The following is an 18,049-nucleotide window of genomic DNA, read 5'->3' on the forward strand; positions in this document are numbered from 1 at the left end:
ATGTCACTAAAATAAGCTTGCAGTGCAGCTTGAAAAATGCTTCAAAAGGAAGTAAAGAAGAAAGTACTGCTTGAATAGCATTTTTGTTATTTATTAATTATTCTATCAAAAACTACTGGTACTCCAGATTTTATTTTATATTACTGTTTGTGGGCACAATTCTCAAATGCAAACGCATCTCTTTGTTTCACAGCTTCTGGGAGCAGAGAGAGCAAGGCCCTTCCCAGGACTGCATCCTCAGCTTTCTGCAAGCTGATGCTCCAGATGGGATTTCAGAGGTGACTGTAGGCAACTTGCCAGCCTCAGTCCTCTGGCATTGAGTGTCTTGTGCCCCTTCCTATTATTCTCTGACTTGGAATAGGGCTTTTCACTTCTGTAACTCAGGCTGTTTTACTAGCTGTGTCTGCATAATGATTATTTATCTGTCAGGAAGCCAAGACCTAGGGAAATCTATGCCCACATTCTTCCAGCAGGTGAATGGCAGAGCCCATGAATCTGAGCCCTCATTGAGAGATCTCCTGCTATGCGCCTCTGAAAATCCCAGCTTCTGGATTGCAGGGTGCACATCTCCTGCAGGCGTTGCAGGGCCTGAGCTTGGCCCTTGTATCCTATCATAATAGGAAATAGCTGGTTGTATATCTCAGAGTTCAAAAGGGTAAAAAATACCAGGTTTTGCTTTATAGAAGTTGCTACTTTACTTAGTAACACATTTCCCTTTGATTTTCACAGTAGGCAATTCTGTGTGGGAATGTTGGAGAGGAAGCCTTTAACATTTAGAAATGCAGGCTGTTGGTCTGACAGCCTGATTGAGATTAGTATCACAGGAAGCAAACTGAAACAATAGCTTTATAATACTGTTTCCATGTTGTGCACAGAACAGTACACAGTATAATTGGAATGCTAAGTAGAAATATCATTTAATTATGATCATCTTAAATAATTTTTCAAGATGTCTCCTAATTCTGTTGGCATAATACATTTTTGCCATCATCACATTCAAATGTTTGAGATAAATTTAGAACTGATCTTTGTTCATTTCAAGTAAAGGTTTTGATCCCATAAAGTTGCTACTGAAAATAGACAGTTTGATACTTATCAGTAGTGGAGCTTTTGGATTTGGGATCTTATGTCCTTTAGTATAGTCAGAAAAATTGATAGCAGTACTTTTCCCCTATTATTCTCTAATATAGCTGCTAAATTAGCCTAAAGCTTTTTTTTGGGGGGGGTGAAGTTAATAGATGGCAAAAGAGAAAGAACTGTCTTTTGCTAAAGAATGTCTGTCTTAGTTAACAGCTAACATCATGATAGTTGCTAAGGCTGCCTCAGTCTTTTTTTGCCTGAATATAAGGAAGAGAATCCACTTTAGGAAGCCTGTACAGGCATTAGAATGTAGTGCCAGTAATTTTAAGTGTTTATTTGGACCATGCTGATGCTAACAGCATTGCAGGAAACAGAACTCTTTGGTACCAGTGAGTTTCTGTGTGCCAGGACTACAGACTTTTTAGTCAGGCTAATCAGGCAAACACAATTCTATCAGCTTTCTTTAATCTCATCCCAATTGTGTGGTCACCCGGGTGTCTTCTGTGCAGAGATCCAGCAAAGGAAACTGGATGGGAGTTGCTCCTGTGCAGGGAGACAGCAGCAGAAATGGGGAGGGAACAGGGAAGCAGACGGGAAGTTGTTTGGGAGAAGGAGGCTATGAGGAAGCCAGTGTGAAGTTGTTTCAAGGGAGGGAGACAACAGAGCCGGAAAGCCAGCAGGGAGCAGAAGGGAAAAAATAGGTTTTCTCTAGGCTTTTAAGGGAGAGGACAAACCATAGGGAGAAGTGATGTGGGCATTGTTTTTTGAATGTCTGGATAAGCTGCATCTAATCTCAGACCATTGTGGCGTAAAACAGTGCTTTAAAAATAGCATGTCTACTTGTTTGCTTTTATTAAATTGGAAAAATAGTTTTGTGTCAATCGTGCTGCTAGGAATGAGAGTGGAGCTGGGTGCTGACTGCTTCAGCTGTTTAAAGTGATGTCCCTTTTCTGAGAGGGTGCACTAGAAGGTCCCATGGCGTTCAGGAAGCTTGGCGTGATGGGGTGCTGTGTCCTGCTGTTCAACATTGATGGCTGCAGGACTTGAAGTAGCTTCCTGGGAGCAGCATCTGAATGATTTGGCTAGATACAAACTCTGCAATCAAAACAACGTTAACAGAAGTGTTTTCTCTATCAAAGTTGCTTGTTAACTTGGAGATAAGAGCCCTTCAGGAAGCTTCAAGTTTAAGAGTAGCTTTTTCTTGATATATCTAAATTGAAAACTTTTATTGAACACATTGAAAATATTCCCTTGAACAGTATGCACTGCACTGTCAAGACAGAAAAAAAATTAAAATTAAAAAAAAACAAAACAAACCACAGTTGCTTTCCTTTGATGGAAAACAAGAAACCAGAAAGAGACAAGTCTCTCAAAGCTGCTTTCTCTGATGCAGGATGGAACTGCTCTTAGATTTTCCCTAACTTTTGCATCCTGGCATCAGGCAGGTTTTACAACCCTCCTCTGGAGCAGCAGCTATAGCCTGGTGTCTATTATGCACAATATCTAAGCAACTTTCTGGTACTTGTAGGATCCAGGATGAGAGACAAAGCCATGAAAATTCTGTGGAGGTGACAATGTGACCTCCAGTAGAAACCCTTTTTATCACTCTCTACCTCTGAACTGACTAAAAAGGCCCCTTTGGGTCAGATCAAAGGTGTTAAGAAGAGTATAGATTGTTTGCTAGGAGTTTGTTTATACCTGAGCAGTTATTTCTTGTAAGGAGAGCCTGATTTTTGAGCCTTCAGACTCATTCCAAGAGGTTGCACTGAAGGAAATGAGCAAGCATCTACGGAAAAAGTGTTCTTAAACTTGGGAACAGTGCACATCCTGACAGTGGGAATTAATCAAAGCTTGTTTACAAGAGCTATTTTTAGCATAAAAGGTTATCATAAACACTGCAATAAGCATTTGCCATTACAGTTCAAAGTTTCTTGATGATGAATAAATTCTACTTTGGTGGTTAGAAAATTTTTCAAAATAGAGCTGATTAAAAAATACTTACTAAAATTTAATTCAGACTGAGACATGGACTGAAAAATACTGTATCAAAATTTGATGCAGACTAAGAAATACAAGCTTGGGGCAGTATGAACAGTGGATGACCTATCAAACTGGGACATGGACCATGGTTGCTCTGTTCCTGGTTCTGCTGTAGCTCTGACACTCAGCCCAGGGAGGCCACTGCACTTTTCTGAGGTTCTCTGACATGTTTCAATATCTCCTAATCTCACCTAGACAGGGGTTCTCCCTCCTTTATAGGCTTCCCAGTGCTAAATGAGCACGATCTTGGCCGGGATCCATAAATGTAACTATAATATGAACAATAATATTACAACACTTCATTCTGCTGAATGTGCTTTTAATTTATAGTTAAGCTGGCATATTTGCAGTCCAGTCTCCCTGCTATACTGCCATGGTGCCTGAACTGAGATACTTCGATTAGTAGAGGGGAGATGGAAAAAGTTGTAGGAAAAAAACAAGACATGCCTCTTTATTTCAAAATTTAGTTAGCAGCTATTTTGAAAAGCAATGCTGACAAAGAAACCTAAAAATCAGGGTAAACTGAGTTCACAGTTACCTTTCTTTAAGACCTGGAAAATTCTGGCAAGTCTACATGGGGTGCTGCTACCTGGATAAAGTGACCTCAGACCTACTGAAAACCGAAGGGCTCCATTTCCTCATGCTAACATCCCACTTCCATTTGGTCCCAGCTTTCTCAAATGTTTTCCACCTGAAGCTGAATTTTCTTATGCTAATGCTCCAGTCCAGCCCTGAGGTAAATTAATGAAGAAAATTTAAAGCAAAATGAAAGACAGTAGAGATTTCTGGGAGCAGCTTGCAGTAGCCATGCCTTTGTTTGTTTTTCTTCTGCAAAACAGATTTTTTTCTAAAGCAAACCAAATTTTTGCTAGTGGCAATAACTGAATTGCATCTGACATATCAGTCTCCTAATGTGTGTATATCCTCTGTGTATTAGTAGCTAGTGATTATCACAGGAGAAAGGGAACAAGCTATAATGCTGTAACTGCAGCCATATGAGGCACTGTTATTTGTTATTTATATTACTATAATTATACTAAGTTACCTGATATAGGGCATACTAGGGCCGCCACAGTGATGCCCAGCATATTTTTTTGCTGCAGACTAAGGATCTTCAGGTAGCCAATATGCTTCAGGGGTGCACAGGTGACACCTTCTGGGACTGTGTGTTTGCAACCACCTCGAAGAACCTGGACACAGCAGAACATGTGAGCACCCTTGGTGCATCTCTCAGTGTCTGGGCTTCCCTGGGCAGGCTGCTGGGGGATGCTCATGGGGGACAGGCAAGGAATAGATGGGCAGCAGCAGCACAGTGGCCCCTGAAGGTACTTGTCACCTACATTTATGTGCTTGATAGTGCCTACAGTTTCCTCGATACAGCTGCTCTGTCTTTGAAATGTGAGCATGCCTTATTAAGTACTGCAAGAAACCCATATCTGCCAGCTACCCTTGGTAGCTGGGGCTGCTAAGGGGGAAGGAGGGAATGCAGTGGGGTTTACTGAGTTACCAAGGAAGCTGGAGGGTGTCTGCAAAACACCTTGGTTGTGCTTTTGGGTTATGTGAGAGGGGGTGCACAGCAGCACAAAGCCTCTTCCCTCCCTCCGCCCAGTCCACATTACAGATGCCTCCAGCTGGACGAAGGTTGAACTCTGATCCCACAAAACCCTGTAACTGTGTGCTTTAAAGCTGACTATATCTTTAAGTGCTGTGCTCAGCTAGGATGTTAAGGGTTTGAACCTGCAGCCCCGATGTGAGTGATCCTATGTCCTCTGTGTGTATTTGTGTAAGTAATATAATTTATATACATGGAAAAGCAAACTTGATCATCTGATAATACAAGTAAAGTGTTTGTCTTCCACTATTGGAGGCATTTAAGAATACAAATGCTTTGAATAGCCTTCCTGCCTTTGAATGGTCATGTTTTGTTAATGCAAACTTAATGAGCTGGGGAAAAAAATGGAAAGGAGGGTCTGGGGTTACAGCTGAAAAGTCATTTTTTTTTTCTCTGAACCCACACTTGGCTGATTGTCTTGGGCTATAGCCATGATCCCTGCTGAATAAACCATTTGTTTGCTTCCGGAAAAGTAAAAAAAGACCCTTGACATTCTTTACACAGCAGAAACAAGCTTGGGAGCAGATGGTCACTTACCTTTTTTTTTTTTTTTTTTTTTTTTTTTTTTTCCTTCCCTAAATGTCATTATGGTCAAAGTACATACTATTCAAATATATTATTGTGTATTTTCTGTATTTTAAATGCTAGCCCTGATGTAATTTCCTGAAGTCAGTTGCTTTGTACTGAGGAGGAACTGGCCCCTGAATGTGTCGTTAGAATTGCAGTGCAGGGACACAAAATGATAAATCCCCAGCCTGTGCTGGCCATCCCCAGAGACCATCTTCTCTTCCCTGCTACCAAATTATCGTGTTGAGAAGCAAATAATAAACCAAGTGCTCCTGATGGCTCTGGGGCTGAGTCTGTTTGTTCCTTTGTTTGCACAATGGGTAATGGGCTGCTGCCAGGGAGGGATGTTGAGGAGCAAGAGGAGGATGCAGCAGCAGCAGCCAGCATCATTTTTGTCACCACTCCTCTGTTCCAAACAGCAGCTCAGTAGGCTCTGCAAGCTCATCCCTCTGCAATTGCTCACTGTCCATCCTTAGGCACTAGCAGATGCAGTTGCAGGAGGTATATAGATCGAACTCATCCTTTAATCATTACTCATTAATACTTCAAAGTAAAAACTGCATTAGTTTTGCTCAGCCTCTTCCATATCCAAAAAAGTACCAAACCCAAACAACTTCTAATAATGTTTTACAAAGCAATACCCCATTCCTCTTCTAGACTTCTTCCAAAATGAGTATTCCGACAAGAAACATGAAGGGAAATTATGAATGTGCTGTTTCAGGGTGGAAAAGAAAAAAAATGAAATGCTTTTCTCAAGTGCTAACAGTATGTGTACTAGAGAACAAAAACTGTATGCTGAAGTTGCAACATTAAACCAATGAAGAAGAGCAACTTCTTCAAGAAACTAATTTAAGAGTCCCAGTGTTCTTGCAAGTAAGGCTGATGCTATTACGGCTGGAGCCTCTGGCCAGCAAAACCAGTGGTGGGTCCAGCCTGAAGCACTCGTGTGCCACCAGGGAGGGCCACAGAGAGCAGCATCCCTCCAGCTCCTCTCACATCACCCTGGCTGCCTTGGGCTATTGAGCACCTTTGATCTAGAAGGGACTTACCCATGGCCTTGTATCTTCAGCAGTGTATGGTTGGAGTTGGTTATTCTTTATTCTGAGACAGTAAGGGTTTTCTTTGTTTGTTTGCTTCCCCCCCCCGAATTTAGTGCCTTACCACTACACATATTTGCAATGACTGATCGCAAGTGTGCAGGCTAACTGACAAAACTAAAGATAAGCTCACCGCAGCATGTCTGAGGTACACAGACCAGATGTGATATCTGTAAAAAGTTTCATAAAAAAATAATCCCAGAAGTTTAATGGAAAACATCAAGAAATTAATGGGTCATCTCCTACACAGAATTTTTTTTATACTAGTCATCTACAAATCATCTCCTACAGGCTTTATGGAGCTGAAACACGCTTAAAAGTGTAGAAGGGAAGGCAAGAGTGCTGAGTGGACACTTGGGTGACTGGTATTAGGAGAAGCAGTGTCTCCCCCTCCCTCCTGCCTGTGGCTTTGCCTACTTACTGCTTCCCATCACAAGAGATGAGCAATGTGGGGCACCCGCAACAGGGCATCACAATGCCATCAATTGTCTCTACAGCACAACCAAAAAGCAACAGGAAAATGCGTAACCAAAAAAACCCACTTTAATAAATATTCTAGCATGGCCTTAGATTTCAGCATAGCAGTGGCATGTCTTTCCCAAAAATTGATAAGATGCACTGGGTTCATGAATCTGCATAGGCAAACACATGGCATGTAAGTGGGGTCTGAGGCTTTCCTCCTTGCGGGACAGGAGACGCGTAGGTGAGTTTGCCTCACCTACGTGAGGCACCAAAGTGATGAAGCTTGCCAGAGTTTGGTGGAGTGGTGCGTAGGGAGTTCTGATGTCTGCAGATGAAAAAACAGGTGTTGGTGGGATGGATCTGTGGTTTTCCCAGGAATACTGAGATTTATGGGATGAAGGAGAGATTCTCCTAAAAGGACTTCAGGGGAGTGGTTTCTACTTTTTCTACTAAAGGTAGTGTTAACAGACATCTCTATACTGAGTGGAGATGTCTGTTTAGGCATGCTTTGTAGGAACAGTATTTGAACTTCTTGGAAAACTTCTCCTGATGGAAAAGTCTTTTGTTAGACGTTTGTTAGGAATGCACAAATTTGCTTATCATCTGTAAGATTTACCCTATATCTCGTGCCTGTTAGGAGATACAAAGGTTGCATGTAACCAAAACAACGTGCATGAAAAAGATGCATTTCAGTGTCTAGGTATATAGGTGTTACATACTGAAAACACGTCTTGCAGAAATACGCTGAAGGTGAATAGAGGGTCTATTGCATTCATCAAAAAGCTTAGGAAAATATCTCCTGCCTTTCTAGTGATAAGGGTATCCCTTTCATACACTGTTTGGAAGGCCCCACCAGAAGCGGTTTGTGGAAAGGAAATTCTAACAGCAGAAAAATATTTTGTTGCCTTGTAACTGGCTGTGCTTGCATTGAAAAAGGCTAGGGTGCTGAAGACTTTGAATGCTCTTTTTTCTTTTTTTTTTCTCAGTATGTGCTGACAATGAGAATGAACTAGAGGCAGACCAGCAGATGGACAACTTGTACCTGAAAGCTTTGGAGGGATTTATTGCCGTGGTGACACAGGATGGAGACATGATCTTTTTGTCAGAGAATGTCAACAAATACATGGGTCTTACCCAGGTAACTTGTTCCCTAACACTTTCCTGTCTTTGTAATACAATTCCTAGAAACGAATCCTATGCCTAAATGCAGAAAACCAGCTGTGTGTCACTGCAGAAAAAACGGGAAATAAAATGTCTGATTTCTCAGACAGGTACCCTGCACACCAGACAACAGTGGGGGTTTTTTTTCCTCTCCCTTTCTGTCAAAGTTGTAATGTCTTTGGTGACTGCAAAGTTGCCTTCCTAGATATTACCATGGAGAGGAGAATGGGTGTTTATCAACTTGTGCCTTAGACACTGGGATAGAGGAGATGGAGCTGCTCTTTTGGGTCCTCCTTTTTCTGCTTTGTGGATTGGGGGTTTTCTCCTTCTGTGTTGAAAATAACCAGTGGTGTTGACTGTTAACTGCACCATGCAAATCCAGAGATAGGGAATTGTTGGGGAGAAAATGAGAAGTTATGCATAGGATAAACAAATGGAGGGTCACAGGATTTGTGTCTGTGAGCATCCTGTTGACGCACTTAGTTCTAGTGACCAGTTTCATCTGGTATTTAAAAACAGATAAATACTATTAGTTGCTTTTATTTGGCTAAATACAGTTCTTACTTCTGCACAGGTGGAATTAACTGGACACAGCATTTTTGACTTCACTCATCCATGTGACCATGAAGAAATTCGAGAGAATCTGAGTCTGAAAAATGGTAATAATGAAAATAGAAAAGAGTCACTGTTTGCTTTTTAAATAACCAAACGAAATAATTGGCTGACAGTAGGGATCTCTTAGTCATGGTAAAGGGAATTTTCATTCCTACAGTAATCATTAACTGTTATTCAATACTTTGCAGATTTGTTTTGTTTTGCTAAATATTGCTTATATATATGATAGCACTAAGAACTGCTTGTTTAGTGTTTTCCTTTCATCAAGTTAAGAGAGGCATAATGTTTTCACTTGTAAGACTTTGCAAAGATTTATGTGCTGCAAGCTAAAACATAGGTTTAAATGCACAAAGTCCCATTTAAGTTCCACTTAAAGTTTTAGGTCTAAGCTCTGCAAACTGCTCTTCAATGCTCCATGAATCTTTGATGGTGTCTGCAGGTGAATTATCTGAAAATTAGTCTGCTATTTATATTGAATCCTTCATGCTTATAAATAGAAGAAATCAAGAAGCAAAACTGAGAAAACTCATTTGCCATTTTCCTTATATAGGTCCAGGCTTTGGAAAGAAAAGCAAAGAGATGTCAACTGAGCGTGACTTCTTCATGAGGATGAAATGCACCGTTACCAACAGAGGCAGAACTGTTAACCTCAAGTCTGCCACATGGAAGGTACCATATTTTAGCCATAATAAGTGTTTTGACATAAAAAGACATTTTGGCATGTAGAGAAAGTATAGTCTAAGTTTGTTTCTCATTCAAAAATGATCATTTCAGGTTTTGCACTGTACTGGACAAGTTAAAGTGTATAAAACTTGCCCTCCTCACACTCTGTGTGGGTATAAAGAGCCTCTTCTCACCTGCCTTATAATAATGTGTGAGCCTATTCAGCATCCTTCAAACATCGATATCCCCCTGGACAGCAAGACCTTCCTGAGTCGCCATAGCATGGACATGAAATTTACCTACTGTGATGACAGGTAAACTCCACTGCTTTTTCCTTTCCATGGGTGTTTCTATCTTCTTGAACAAAAAAACAGTCCTTCCAAATGTCCTCCTCTGTGCACCTGGTAAGCTAGGACAAGAAGTACAGTCTATTACCAAGACAACTATTCAGGGGCTCGCTTAATCCATCTCAAATCTCAGTTTAGGCAAAATGGTACTCCTGCTGTATTTCCCCCTCCTGCTGAGTGAGGAATTCAAGTTCACTGGCAGAAGACGAGGCAACTTAGAGCCATAAGCCTTAGCTTCTTGGATTTTAACAAACTGAAGAGTACGAAGGGTTTCTGTTCTTATTTTCAAGAGAACATCTGAAATGACATGCATTATGGACCTTAGTCAGGGACTATTTTATGGTTGGTTTGGCCTAGGATGCTATTGTTGATTAGCTGGAAAGTACTTTATGATCTAGATTAACTAAGAATTGCTAAGGCATCCAGAGCATCTGCAGCTCTGAAATGAGGTTGCATCCTCTTGCTCAGTGAAAAGCAAACAGTCTTTGCTGGTTATCTATCTGCTCCTTTTAGTGGCAAAATACAGAGGAGGTGAGGATCTTGGGCCAAGCAAGGGGCCGTGTCCTCCACTCCCCACACTTCCCTCTGGAGCAGAAAAATTGGAGATCCTTCTAGTCTCCACCTGCCCAATTTCCCCTCAGATCTCCCTACCTGTTCTCCCTGTCTACATATTGGGTAACCATCTTCCCTGTGTGTGAGTGAGCCAGAGATCCCTTCCCATGAAGTGTCCTGTTCCCTGTTTCCCCAGAAAGTCCTGTTTGCATTACTGCAAGTTTGGTGTTTGTTGGGAGGTTTTTAAGTTTATGAGGTCATCCCTGAATTTAATATGAAATTTTCTGTCTAATGAAATGGTCTCCTGAAATTCAGAGGTGCTAACAACTGCTGAGGTCTGTAGGGTTATCAGTGGGGTTATACATATGCTCACATCTTATGCAAAAACTCACGGGATTGAGATCTTGGTTATTTTTTTTGTCCTTTGAAGGTTTTTCAAAACTTGTGCTAAGCAAGATTACTATTTTAAACAATGTGATGAAGCAAGTGTATAAACTAGCAGCATTAGCAGCTGTGAATGAAACCAAGATTACAAGTGTGAAACTTGTGACTGACCTTCTGACCTCTGAGAATTTAGCAGCAAGTGTGCTGTAACTTGAAATGTCATCTGATGTAACCACAGTAAAACAGACTTCCTCTCTCCCCCTTTTTTTTCTTGTTAATATTTTCAGGATGAAAATATTGAGATATCAGTAGGATTTTGCTGCTGGGGGCGGGGGGAGCAACAATATGGTAGTGACTCATTATTAAAAGCAATATACCTCTGAATTACTGGGGCCATTCAATGGTAGGCTAGAGGAGAGTAACAGAGGAGAGGATTTTGCTGTATTGCAGCATTCACATGTCTCTGCTTAGACTTATTGCATAAACAATTATAAATGCGAATTAGAGGGACTGCTACTATCCCATTAAAGATACACATGCTTATTTTAAAAAGAATGACATATTATGCCCTGTCTTAAACAGTGGGAGTTGATTTACAGGAAAAACTTTTCACATGGCAGTGAAATACAACAGCTTCCTCTGGAGGATTTAACTTGTAGGGAATTTCAGAGATTTTTCTTTAAAACCAGGCAACAAACGAGCACATCTTTTACTAGATAGTTTTGGTTGGATGTTTCATTCATGTTTTACTGAGATTATGATAAAGCTGTAAAAAGCCAGCCAGGCCAGAGAAGGAAGAGACCTTGTGAACCTTTTAGGTTCTTCCCAGCAGATCCTCCTGGCTCTCACTTCCCTCCAAGAGGGATGTTGATTTCTCTCCAACAGACAACACATCACTGGACACATAAAAATGCAAAACACTCAGCTGTTCTTATCGAATTTGGTGCTGCTAGATAAATTGCACTGAAGGAGCAGCTTATGCCAAGAATGTAAATCCAGGCTGAGGAGTGGAGGAGGAAAAGCAGCATGTGCCAGTCAGATGCCTGAACCCTTTTCAATGTACTCTGGCCTTTCTGCAGCAATGCAGCAGGGCTGACAGCTCATTTCTCCATAAGAGACTATGTCTTTCCAGTTCAAGGCTGATATCATTGAGGGCAGCGTGCCTCCTCTAGCAGGATTCTGCCGCGATCTGAGTATCCCCTTTGCAGTTCATCTGGTGTGGACAGGTCTGCTTCCAGGGAGCACTAAGTTTTTATTTTTCAAGTATTCAGTTAAAGAAACTCTAGGATTTCTGAGGAAGTACCTTAATGAATGGCAGCTGTGCTGGACCTTACTAATGGAAGCATCCACCTTCAGCGTGAAGCTTAAGTGGGTACAAAAGAGAGCTGCCCTTGTACATGAAGCTGAAACTTATCCTTGTGGAAAATGAGGATCACGTCTGTCATCTCCTTAGGAAAGCTCATAGTCTCTCACAAAGCAACACACAAAATACAGGCTGGCTACCTTTCAATACTTTGTTAAAAAAACCTAGTTGGCTGAAGTGAAGTGCCTTGATTCTTCTGGCTTTTCCTCAGGAGGGTATAGGATAGATGCAATATGAAGCAGGCAAGACTGGCCATCCCTCATTTAAAAAGTGTGAGGCACTAGCCCATATATTTTGCCCTCCAAAAATAATTTATGTATGTGGGCCTGTGACTTGCCAATGGTTAGGTGGGATGTGTTTCTATTCTTAAAACATCTTTTGCAAGGTGATGAGCCTGTAGAGAAAAGTTTGTGAGATATAAATAATAAAAATAGGTTGTTCTGTTAAATGCCTGCTTCAGCCATTCTTGGAGAGCAATTTAAAAATGTTCCCTTGCTCCACTTATCTTGGCTAAGTGGTTTACAGGAAGGATTATTTTAGCTGTAATACGGAAATGCCGATCAGTGGTACAATTCAATAATCCAAGTGAAGATTTAGTTCAGCTGCACAATGCTTTTGGGTTGGGAAGATGGCCAGTAAGGGTGTTTTAGTCAGAAAAAAAGGCAAGTCTTTGTACGAAAGCAATTTTGTTACCCTGGTGGCATAGCTGATGCTTGGTGTATCTTCCTGTGCAGGGCCACAGGTGTGATGGGTAGATACAAACAGTGACAGTATGTTTCTGTGGTGGAAAAATGAAAACTGTATCTGAATTTGATAGAAACCCCCAAAACTACTTCAGGTGCCCCAGCAGATGCAATCTCAGCTTTTATGGTTTATGCATAACAAAGGAAAACCATATGCTGTGTTTTGGACGGAACCAGAGTTTTCAAATCAGGGACAGTAACATGGTGGTGTAGGTGGCATTGAGCTTTTCAGCTTCATCCCTGTGACCTCTCTGAGGTGCTGGGGATGGGAGAGGGAAGTGCTCTTTGCCCATGACTGCTGTGGGTGACATGCGTGAGAGGAGAGAAGGATAAGGAAACAGATCTATTCTGCATGGGGCGAGATCTGTAGGGAACAACTCCAGAGGCTGGGTCACAAACCAGTTCGCTGGCACTGGCACACTGAGAAGCATATGTTCTCCATTACTTTGAAGGCATGGCTTGTTTTGGGGAATTGTATGTTCCTGGTTACAAGAAAGCCAATTAGTTATACTTTTTTTTGCTTTTTCTTGATTGGAACATTTTAATGGAAGAGTTGAAGAAGAAAAAGGAGCAATGGAGGATGTATGGTGATTCAGAACAGGATGGTGCAGGAAGATGCAATGCCAGTAGTGTTGATCCCAGTCAAGTTTCTCCTAATATGAGTGTACATGTGGGATCCAGGCTGTGCCCGACTGAGAGAAAACTAAGTTGTACTGTGCTTCCAGTTATGTCCCTGTAAAACAGAAATATGCAGGCACAGGGCCTTATATGAGGGTTTAAGTCAGTTTGCCATTGCACCTATATTTGGGGAATATTTTTAAATTGGGTGAGAATGCAAATAAGCATTTGAAAGGACCTCCTGTCCCTCCATCCCTGCTCATGGAGAAAATGTAGTATGGAGACAACAGTGAAGTGATGGCAAAACTGGCTTTTGATATATGTCACATTTAAGAAAAAAACATGACCAACTTCTTTTGTTAATAACGAAACTTTGATTTAGGTAGACCAAATGAATAGGAGAGACAGAGTCCTGGTGAAGTTTTTCATGTACCCATCTATTTTTTTTGCCTAGCAGGACAGATACACCTGACCAGGCCAGCTGTCCCTCTGAAGAGTGGACAGGGGTCCCAGAATTTTGCATTTTCTTTTTTTCATTGGCCTGAGTTAGAGTAGAAGAAGTCATGAATTTTTTCAAGAGGAAATGTGGGTACTTGGCGGGACTGCCACATTGCCCTGCTGCCTGCTCTAGCAGGCTGGCAGGGTGCTTTACCCCAGGTCTAGTGGCTGTGTGGGGCTTTACTTTTTTTTTTTTACCTCATTCTGCTTTAAGTATAACTTTGTTTGTTTGCTCCTGTCAAGATCAATTTAACTTCAATAACTTGGTAACAGTTTGAATACAGAAAGACTTTGTTAAGAGATCCACACCCTCACACACACACAGAGTCCACACGTGGCCTGACGAATATACACCCAGGTGGTTTTTTATGAGCAGTAAACATTACAGCAGTCTTTCACAAAGAGCCTGACTTCTCAGTCCTGATGGTTCTTATGATACTATTTTAACTCAAGAAATGGTATACAATAAAAACATTTGTGCTCCCATAAAGAGACAGAAAAGCACAATTTTAAGAAAAACCAAAACACTTGAAATAGCTCATCTCATAGGAGATGTAGCCTTTGAAGCAGTAAGCTTTGTTTGCTTTGCCATGTCTCAAAGAGATAAAGCAGAGCAAAGTTATACAATCTAGAAATAGGATTCAGATTGCTTGTTTCTCCGTTGTGTACCTTAAGCACAAAACTTTGCCTTTACTCCACATCCCAAGAAATGGGTATATTAAGAGAAACTGAAGTAGTGTTCAGAAAGCATTTAAGTAGCAGTGGCTGGGACAGATCCTCTACTGCAGAGGGCTACTGCCCACCTCTTTACTATGTTTTTCCGAGATTTTGACCTCAGTACCTTATGGTGACAAGTTTAGCTCAGAAAACTGAAATGCCAATCTGGCAAAATTAACATTCCCCCAAAGATATTTGTGTTTTCAGAAACTAGTGGTTTATGGGAGAATAAATAGCCTCTCAGCCCACCTGTCATCTTCAACAAAAATTATTATTATCCTTCTAATTAGCACCAATTTAGCTTTTACAAATGCAAAGGAAATACAAAGCCTACCAAGGCAGGAATGCCATCCAAAACCACCATACAGTTTGTTTTCCAATTTTGTCATTCCACAGCTTTCACAAAGAGCAATTTTCTGTCTGGTGTGTAAGCAAAAGTAGAAGTCTTGTGTTCTGAACTTAGTGTTGTTTGGTCCCACAGGGCATATACATTTCTGTTACTCCCTTAGTTCTATACTGCTCCTCCTCATAGTTCCATCGAATGCTTTTTCCTTTGCAATTAGTCCTCTGTGTATTCACTTGGCATTTCATATTGCTAAGGGGCTCCTATGGAAAGCACGCAGAGTTTGGAGGGTGCACCTCACTGGCGAACCACAAAGTGATGCTCAAGTGAGGTCAGTGCAGGGACCTTTGCTGAAGCACTTGCTGCTGCCTCCTGGCCCAGGTGCTGTTCAGGCTCTCAGCTATGGCCACTCTTCTTCCATGAACTTCTCAGGAGACTCAGAGGACAGGTGTGATGGAGATGGGAATAGCTGCCCGCCTCAGCCCTGGTACATAATGCGGCATGGAATTGGGTAATCTGATTTCCAGCCTTGCACTGCCTGCAGCCTGCAAGACTTTTTTTTTAAGCTTTTCAGAGCCAGCAGCAGCAGAGGAGGAATAAAGGAGGGTATGATCTGACAATTCATGCACCCAAAACCAATACTGCTAGCAATTCTTGGAGAGAGGGTGTTTGTTATAAAATAGTGGTATTTAAAAATATTGTCAGCCAGTTTTAGGGGTTTTTGGGAATGGGAGAAAGAAACATTCTATAATTTTTTAAAAAATCATTTTATTCCCAGGAGTGTTTAAAGAGAAATTTAATTAATCTGAATAGTGGTAACAGATTAACAGATCACTTAACAAGGGCATAGAAGCTGTTTAGCCCTTTTTTTTAAAGTAACTATTTTAAAACAATTACTTTTGATTAGTATTTCAGTGTTACCAGGCATGGGTTTAGAATTTAGCCAATGTTGTGGGGTTTGTGAGTAATTCTATGGTATCTTATTTATCTTTCTGTATACTTTTTAGTTGATTGTAGTAAAAAGATATCAACCCACCACTTGCTAACTTTCACCCAAGATTACATTAGATCTAATTAAATTTGACATTGTCACAGCAGAATTGCACCACAAGTCATTCTGTGCCATCGAGTGACAAGAAAAGTAATTTTATAGTGAGGGCGCTCTGTTATGAACAGCAAGGAGCAATTTCGGAGGGGAATTACAGGACTGGAATAGACAATTTTGCATAGAGATTGCAATTCCTATATGATAAGAGTTAAGAGTCCCCCAGCCCTCCGTAATGCATATTTTCTGCTTGCTATCTGAGTTCCACTGTTGACACCCATGAAGGCTATAATGTAGTTTTGGATTTGCATTGGTGCTGCTGGGTACACGATGCTTCTTTTTTTGCCATTATCTTTATTTCCTTTTCCTTCTCCCTGCCTAACCCCCACTTGGCTCTCAGATCCCAGTAACCAGATTAACAGTAAGTCCTCAACTTCCTGAATTTTAAAAGCCTTCCCCTTGTGATGAGCTCCAAACTAACTGGGATGGTTTTATGGTACTATGCCATTATATAACCAAAGGCCAGAGTTTCTGTTTTCAAAGAATGTATATTTACACTGGTCCTGGCAAAAGCCTCTGGCCACTGACACCAATGTGTCCCAGCTGACTGCGTAAAGGCAGGCAGTAACTGTATTTTGGGAGCCTTACTTTTATTAGGGCTCCTTCTGTATTTGTTGTTTTCTCCTGATGGTTCAGGTCTGATGACCAACTTATTATGAGAACTGCTTTTATTAAAAAAGAAAAAGCAATTTTGGTTTCAGAGAAAAGTTACAGATTTGACTGGGGTACAATTTAAAAGCTCAGAAGCTCATTAGTGAAGAGAGTCAAAAAAGCAACTCTGAAACCTGATTCAAGAATTTCCCCTTTGTCAGTCTAACTGCAAGCATAAATAAAACTGTAAATGTAAACAGAAGAGTAAGTCTTCAGGGGGAACCCAATAAAACCAACTATCGTTTTTGCTCAGCTAAACCATTATAAACCCAGGTTTGTTCCATGGAAATCAGGACAGAGAGTAGTTTTCAGAATGACAAAACCAAGGTGTCCCAGGGATATGAGCTATACAGTTCTGTGGAGGTGAGGGAAAAGTTGACTCAACGCCTTGGCGTTCAACCCATACACAGAATAGCTCCATCTTATGTATCTTCCTTGCTGGAGGGGGATCCAGGAGATGAATACCATGCTCTTGCTCTGTTTCACAGTATTTACATGTCTGTCTTGTAAAGACATGCTTGTGTCTGTAGGGCTGGGCCAAGGCTGTCCTTGGAGTAGAATCACAGAATCATTTAGGTTGGAAAAGACCTTCAAGATCACCGAGTCCAACCATCAACCATGCCCACTAAGCCATGTTCTGAAAGTACACAAACCTGAGGATGTGTCTCTTAAAAGCAACAATGCCACTAATCAAATGTGGTGGTGGCAGATAAAGCCTTTCCAAGGGAGTTAGTTACGAGGCATAAAACTTGGGCACCACCATTGATGGCAGTGGCGTGCTGCAAGATGTGACTGTTCCTTGCAAACCTCCTGGCTTTTCAAGGTTTATGACAGCTTAGCAGTCGATTTGTAGTCGTTTCTGCTACTGCTCTCTGCTACATTACAGGTTGTTATTGCAGTTTAAAAGCTAGGAAAAGGCATCCAAGAGCACTGTTGACTTGGAAAACAGTAATGTTTCCTTACTTTCCCAAAAGGTATGATGTCTTTGCTTTTGAATTATTTTTTTACTTACTGTGTTTCCTGTAGTGTGTGATGGTATTTCAAATTGAATTTAGGAAAAAAGAACTCTTTTCCTCCACTCTCTCATAAGCGAAAATCATCTTCACAGTTTGATGACATATTTTCATTTATTCAGGAACTTGTGAGAAATCCTGCCTTGCCTGAGTACTCAGAAGGGCTCTGAAAAAAGTCTAGTTTTTGAGATCATGGCTTCCTTTGTGTAAAATCCTACTTAGTTTGTGGATTAGTCACCCAAGTAACCTAATGCATATGCTAAAGTTCTCATGTAATTGAGAAACACTAAGTAGAAGAGCTGAGTTTTTCTTTTAACTGCACTTAATTTCTCACCTTGCATTTTTATTTTACTAAATGCAATACCCAAAGTAATGATTTAACCCTTCTACGTATGTTTTTTAAATGTACACATACTTT

The 18,049-nt window shown here is 41.0% G+C and overlaps 1 protein-coding gene across 2 annotated transcripts in view; it reads left to right on the forward strand.

Moving 5' to 3' along the window:
• The window catches only part of EPAS1 (endothelial PAS domain protein 1), a 79,661-nt gene that overhangs the window by 46,644 nt on the left and 14,968 nt on the right, over nucleotides 1-18,049 (forward strand). For both annotated transcript variants that reach the window (XM_075042856.1, XM_075042855.1), the window contains exons 3-6: nucleotides 7,845-7,996; nucleotides 8,594-8,678; nucleotides 9,185-9,303; nucleotides 9,409-9,611. In XM_075042856.1, coding sequence (XP_074898957.1) covers nucleotides 7,845-7,996; nucleotides 8,594-8,678; nucleotides 9,185-9,303; nucleotides 9,409-9,611 — 559 coding nt within the window. The remainder of the gene's footprint in view (nucleotides 1-7,844; nucleotides 7,997-8,593; nucleotides 8,679-9,184; nucleotides 9,304-9,408; nucleotides 9,612-18,049) is intronic.

The sequence above is a fragment of the Buteo buteo genome, chromosome 12, assembly GCF_964188355.1.
Source record: "Buteo buteo chromosome 12, bButBut1.hap1.1, whole genome shotgun sequence".
NCBI lineage: Eukaryota > Metazoa > Chordata > Aves > Accipitriformes > Accipitridae > Buteo > Buteo buteo.